Consider the following 6459-nt stretch of genomic DNA (forward strand, 5'->3'; position numbering starts at 1 on the left):
CTTCTCACATCGTCACAGGGCGTTAGCAACTAAATGACCCTGCACCACGTCCAGGAACTGATGCATTAGTCATTACAAGCAATGCATCACCACATTTGTGCAGCGCACCTTCACCGAGCGCCTACCTGCCAATGACCTGTGTAGCAGTAAGGTACCGACGTGTCACCAGCTTTAATGATTCCTCACCTCCCCTGTACCATGCATCATCTTTGATTTTTGATGCATCAAAGTACATTGTCCTAGTCAAGGCCAACCATTGATTTCTAAGAGTTATAACTTTATTTTACCTTGAAATGTAGTATCTTAACTTGTGGATGTTGGATGTTTTAATCAGATTAATATTGACTACTTCTATAAAAGGTTGTAGAGAACTTTCTGTATTACTTTGTGTATGTACAAATACTATACACATTTCCTCTGAGGATAATCCTGACTCCTCTTGCCAAGCTATCAATGGAGTGAGTATGGGTTAGCCTGAGGATGTAACTTTCTTACCCTGACTAGAGTAAGGGTCCCTCTTTGGACAGGATACAAATCACTGTCAAGTAGAGACCCTATTTCTAACAACATCAGTCACGTTACACAACAACAAACACACAGAGCAATACCCCACTTAATATTCACATCTGTGAGCCAATAACCTACCACTGATTGTGGAATACACAGTTATTCTGAAGGTACAGCATATAGGGCCACATGCATCAACCTATTTAGGAAGTGCAAACTGTGCGAATCGGTAAATTCGTCCGTTTGCGATTCCTAAATAAGTTTTTGGGATGCATCATACATTTTTGTGAAATTCGCTATTTTTAGCAATTTCCAAAAATGCGATTGCTTTTAAGGAATCGCAAATTTGCGATTCCTTAAAAGCAATGCATGATTGTTTTTGAAATTGTGAATTAGCAATTAGGGGGTGCAAATTACCAGGAGGTTGAACCTCGTGGTAATTTGCGAAAAGTTATGAAAATGCACAAAAATGCAATTTTTTAACTTTCATGTTACAGACACACATGTCCTTAGGACATGTGTGTGTGAAACATGCACTTTAAAATACATTTCAGGGGTGCAGGGGGGGGCTTTTCGACCCCCCTCTGCACCCTTGGAATGCATTAACAAATTGCGAATCACATTTTCAAATTCGCATTTTGTAAATGCCTTCCCATTGACTCCTATGGACCTTTTGGCCCATAGGAATCAATGGTATTTGCGAAATCGCAATTAGGAATTCGCATAATATTTGCGATTCAGTAAAAATTGTGATTTTTACCGAATCGCAAATGTTATGCGAATAAAATCATGCATCCCATTTTGCGATTCCTTATTTGCGATTCCCTAAAAATCGCAAATAAGGAATCGCAAAACCTTACAATGATGCATGTGGCCCAATATCTGAAGCAAGTGAATGCTGCCAAGCTTGACAGGTTATCCAGTCGCACTCTTCTGGGGAAATCAATCCCTTGTCAACATAGTTCAACTAAAATAGGTAATAATAATAACCATATGCCAAGGTAAACTTTCGGTTGCACGTATTTATTCACTTGTAGTTTGGATGCTCTATCCTTCTTTCAAGGTGAAGCTGTTACATCACAGCCATATATCATTTCAATATTTCTCAATACACGATTATTCATCCACAAAATCAACCTTGGACCCAATGCATTTCGTGCTCGACAGCACTTCATCAGGGGAAATACATTTCTGTGGGGTAAAGCCAAAGGTGAGGTGTAATCAATGATAGGGAAGCAGCCCACAGTCATATTACAAAAAACATACAAATGGTAAGAACAATAATTATCGGGAAATTTCTTTGCAAGCATGCCATCTCGTTAAAACGTGGTGAAAAGGGGTGCAGGTTCCAGGAGAAAATAAATGAACATCAAGATAGTAAACTCGTTTAGTGAAAAGTCCAATCTCATGCAAATGTGAATGAAGTATTAAAATGCTGGCGTCGCGTAACCCAATACGTTAAAGGTGTGACAAACACGGATTTCTCAAAGCTCGTAAAGTTATCAATAAAGTGCTCGGGTGCGGATAGCCAGTGAACTTTTAACTTATTTCGTGCGGTTAAAGCGCCACAAGGGCGTGTGTCTCAAAGCTCACGAGCATCCGATAAAAGCGCGCGTATAAGGAACGCCTGTTTACATGCAATACGAGTCAAGAGCTCACTGAGTCTTACCGGTCTGATGGAAGTTAAAAGTTCACTGGCTATCCGCACCCGAGCACTTTATTGATAACTTTACGAGCTTTGAGAAATCCGTGTTTGTTACACCTTTAACGTATTGGGTTACGCGACGCCAGCATTTTAATACTTCATTCACATTTGCATGAGATTGGACTTTTCACTAAACGAGTTTACTATCTTGATGTTCATTTATTTTCTCCTGGAACCTGCACCCCTTTTCACCACGTTTTAATGAGATGGCATGCTTGCAAAGAAATTTCCCGATAATTATTGTTCTTACCATTTGTATGTTTTTTGTAATATGACTGTGGGCTGCTTCCCTATCATTGATTACACCTCACCTTTGGCTTTACCCCACAGAAATGTATTTCCCCTGATGAAGTGCTGTCGAGCACGAAATGCATTGGGTCCAAGGTTGATTTTGTGGATGAATAATCGTGTATTGAGAAATATTGAAATGATATATGGCTGTGATGTAACAGCTTCACCTTGAAAGAAGGATAGAGCATCCAAACTACAAGTGAATAAATACGTGCAACCGAAAGTTTACCTTGGCATATGGTTATTATTATTACCTATTTTAGTTGAACTATGTTGACAAGGGATTGATTTCCCCAGAAGAGTGCGACTGGATAACCTGTCAAGCTTGGCAGCATTCACTTGTTATTATTGAGAACTCCCTTAAGGTCAGAGGGAACTAACCGGCCAGCACCTAAGAGACTAGAAGCATTGCTAACCGCAATTTACCTACAGAGTGCCACACCTCCCCCCTTAGACATTCCAATATCTGAAGCAACACATCTCCAGAAAGAAGATGAATAATAAATACACATGCATCCGTTCAACTTAGAGTTATGACTGCACCACATTCCAAAAACCTGTGCATACAATCAGCAGCCAGTACACATGCAAACAACCTCCTACATTCCTCCACTCAAGCACACAACACAACTGCATTGCATGCATACTTATTAACATACTATCCTTTGCTAAACAAACGCATCTTGGAAGAGCTACTCAGCACAGCTTGCATAGACATACTATTCATGCCTAAAACCTGGCTTGGCACAAACTGAACCCCATCATACAAAGGGCCATAGCAGAAGCATACAAAGTAGTGCTTACAAACTGACAACAAAAATATGTGGAAGGCATAGCAATTAGTGCACAAGGATAGCAATCATATTATGCTGCTGTGTATCTCTGCTCGGTGTGTCTTACATTTTGCAGCATTTCAGTTTTTTTGCATAATTTGTATTCAACGGAGATACACACCTGGAAAAATAATTTCTACATACTCCAGAATGAGCAGTTTCAGTTCAAAGTAGAAGGTGGCAGTGAGGAGTAGGGCTGGCTTTAGCACTGATGGGCCTGGTACAACAATCTTATTTTGGCGCCCCCACCCCTATGATATCCTCCTCAGATTTCCTCACTACCACCTGGCAAATGTGCCCCTCATCTCTCCATAACCCCTTTCTCACATACATTTTATTTGTTTAAAAGCAAAAAGCACTGGTTAAAGGCTGGTTTTACTAATCCACTCAGCTATCCACATAAAATACAGATTTGTTCTTTGTAGCAGCCCTGTTAACCCTAGACAAAACTCTGTAGCAGGAACATTAATCATAAGAATTATCTTGACATTTTAATTGCTGCCTGAAAGCTGTACAGGAGGAACTCGGCAGCAGGTGCTTTTAAATCGTACCTTAAATCACAAGTTAGTGACAAACACAGTGCCCCCACCCACCCCGTGAAGTCAGTGCCCCCATCCAGGTGAGCACCCAGTGCCGCTGCACCTGCTGGCCCAGGTGAGGAGCCAAGCGTTGGCAAGTATTTGTGAGAGATGTAAAGTGTTAGGAGAGAGGAGCCAAGGCTTGGTAGGTGTTGGTAAGAAATATTCAAGGATGCGAGTAAAGAGTCAAGCCTTAGCGGGGGGCCTGTTGAAATATTCAGGGTTAGGAGTAAGGCGCCAAGCAGTAGCAGGTGTAGGCAGGGCTTTACGTGGGATGGAAAAACTGTGGGGTCTCTCAAAGGGGTGTCACCAATGTAATTAAGGGCGTGGCTTAAAAACACGCAAGTTAAAAATCTGTGCTTAGCATAGTATGTCGCTCGACTTGTATTTTGCTGTTTCTGTCATTGCATCCAGATATAGGGCACAAGTAACATCATACGTACAACAAGCCAGGACTATTGGCTTCGTCAATGGCTGTTAGTTGCGTAAGTTAAATAAGCAGCAACTATGGCTTGCATATGATATTGAAAAAGCGTGCACTTAAAGCCCTGGTGACAACCCGACAATGTTGCTGCTCATGAGTTTTAAAAAGAGAAGGGAAATCCAGAGAGAAAAGATTTCCCTTCTACAACGTTCACCTGGCATGACGTCATGCCGTAACTTCTCCACTAATGGAGGTGAGCAGTGTGAGCTGTGCACATCGATGTGCCTGCTGTTCCTGCAGTCAGGAAACAAGCGAACCCCCTCTGCAAGGGCACAAAACAGAGACTGATAGAGACCCGCTTCGAAGCCCCCTTAAAAAACTGCCGGTGCTCAGTGTAAAGAAGTTCAAACGTGGATTATAGATGAAATAAGTATTTATTGTAGAATAGGATCCCATCCACAGGATAAAGAGTCACCAGTAGCAAGGTCCAAGCTCAACTGCCTAGATACTCTAAACATCACCACTACAGAATCTGTACAGAGCATTCTAATGCATGTGGCAACCTGGCAACAGGCTGCATAACCAAGATGCTCAAGATGCCACACTCAGCACCGGTGAGACCCGGCCCACTTAAAGCTCTGGGTGTTGGTGAGGAATAGAGAGAGAGGAGCCAAGCCTTGAAATATGTTGGAGAGGGACATGCAAGTTTGGAAGTGTGGAGCCAAGCCTTGAAATGTGTTACTAAGGAAAATAAGAGGTGAAGAGGAAGAAGTCACATCTTAAAAGAAGAGGGAGAAATGCATTCAGTGTGTGGATGAGGGGAGGTTTCAAATTTCAGGGCATGGGATATAGAGGTTCGGAGCGAGAAGCTAAGGCTTAGAAGGACTACCCGGGTAAGCCATTCCCATAACCTGTCCCTAAAGTAAACACTGTTTTCGCTTTTCAGTGAGATGATGCATTGTCGGAGACTCCCCATTCATTATGTTGTATTGGCTGTCACAATTTGACTGAGGTTACAACAGCTACTGTGCATGTAGCTTGGCCACCATTCATGGTTAAGAAGAAAGTGCTGGTGGCATAACATGCTTATTCCGATTCAGACTTTGGATCATGTTAGCTTTACGGCGCCACCAATTTCATGTAAGGGTGTGCTTTGGGATCCGACGGTGCTGGTATTACCTGCATATTTGAGCTCAGGGTTTTAATGCTGCTGGGATTAACAGTGTATTCTGTCTTTTCTCCCCATCAGATCTCACACACTTTCTCCGGTTATGGCCCTGGAGTGCGCTTTGTTCGATTCCAGCATGGGGGCCAGGACTCGCTGTACTGGAAAGGATGGTTTGGAGTCCGCATCACTAACAGCAGCGTGACTATTGAACCATAGACTTCCCAGATGGGAACTCAGGCAAGGTACTAATGCTTGCTGCTATAGGGGCTGCCCTACCTACCTCCAGTGCTGGGGTGCATTGCTCACCAAGCTCTCACTCCTTTAGCCCTCCTTACCTTTGGTTCTTGCAGTGAACAGGTCCCTGTGAATATTCCAATGTCCTGTGGATGAATTGGGCCTTGCCTGAATCCCTCTGCACGCTTTGATCCCTCCAGATGCTGCAGTGCCCAGGAGATGCCTGCATAAGGGTCCTGAAGGAATGCTCCAGCCTTCACTACCGATGAAGTGCCTGCTGATGTGTGTGCTGGCTTGCTACGAGGGGGCTGAGGCTTCCATTCCTGCTAGCCCACTGGGCACTTAACACATGTTACTTCAGAAGCTGCCTCTGTCCAACAAAACTAAATAAACCTGCTTCGTGTGTTTCCCGCCTCATAGGTTTTTCACTTGTTTTTTTTGTATCTGTATTCTAGGCCTCCTCTCATGTCTCTATTATGTTGGACAGTAAAGTCTCTTGTAAACGGCTTTCTTATGGTTGCATCACATTTCTCTGCTGGTTTCTGTCTTGTGTCTGTCATGCCTTTTTCACATTTACCTGTTGTGCTTACTCTAAAGTCTCTATCATGCCTATCTTGTTCCTTTTTTAGGTCTCGCTCGAGACCTATTGTGATTAAGTCAGCTCTCAAGGGACGTTGGCAGGGGCACGCGCGGCGATTTCACAGCGTGGACGCGCATGC

General features: G+C 43.2%; 1 protein-coding gene across 1 annotated transcript in view; it reads left to right on the top strand.

Moving 5' to 3' along the window:
- Positions 1 to 6157, top strand: part of FBXO2 (F-box protein 2) — a 214170-nt gene extending 208013 nt beyond the window's left edge. The window contains exon 6 of the mRNA XM_086921312.1: positions 5588 to 6157. Coding sequence (XP_086777438.1) covers positions 5588 to 5722 — 135 coding nt within the window. The 3' untranslated portion in view covers positions 5723 to 6157. The remainder of the gene's footprint in view (positions 1 to 5587) is intronic.
- The last annotated feature ends 302 nt before the right edge of the window (positions 6158 to 6459 follow it).

The sequence above is a fragment of the Lissotriton vulgaris genome, chromosome 5 (genome assembly GCF_964263255.1).
Source record: "Lissotriton vulgaris chromosome 5, aLisVul1.2, whole genome shotgun sequence".
NCBI classification, from domain to species: domain Eukaryota; kingdom Metazoa; phylum Chordata; class Amphibia; order Caudata; family Salamandridae; genus Lissotriton; species Lissotriton vulgaris.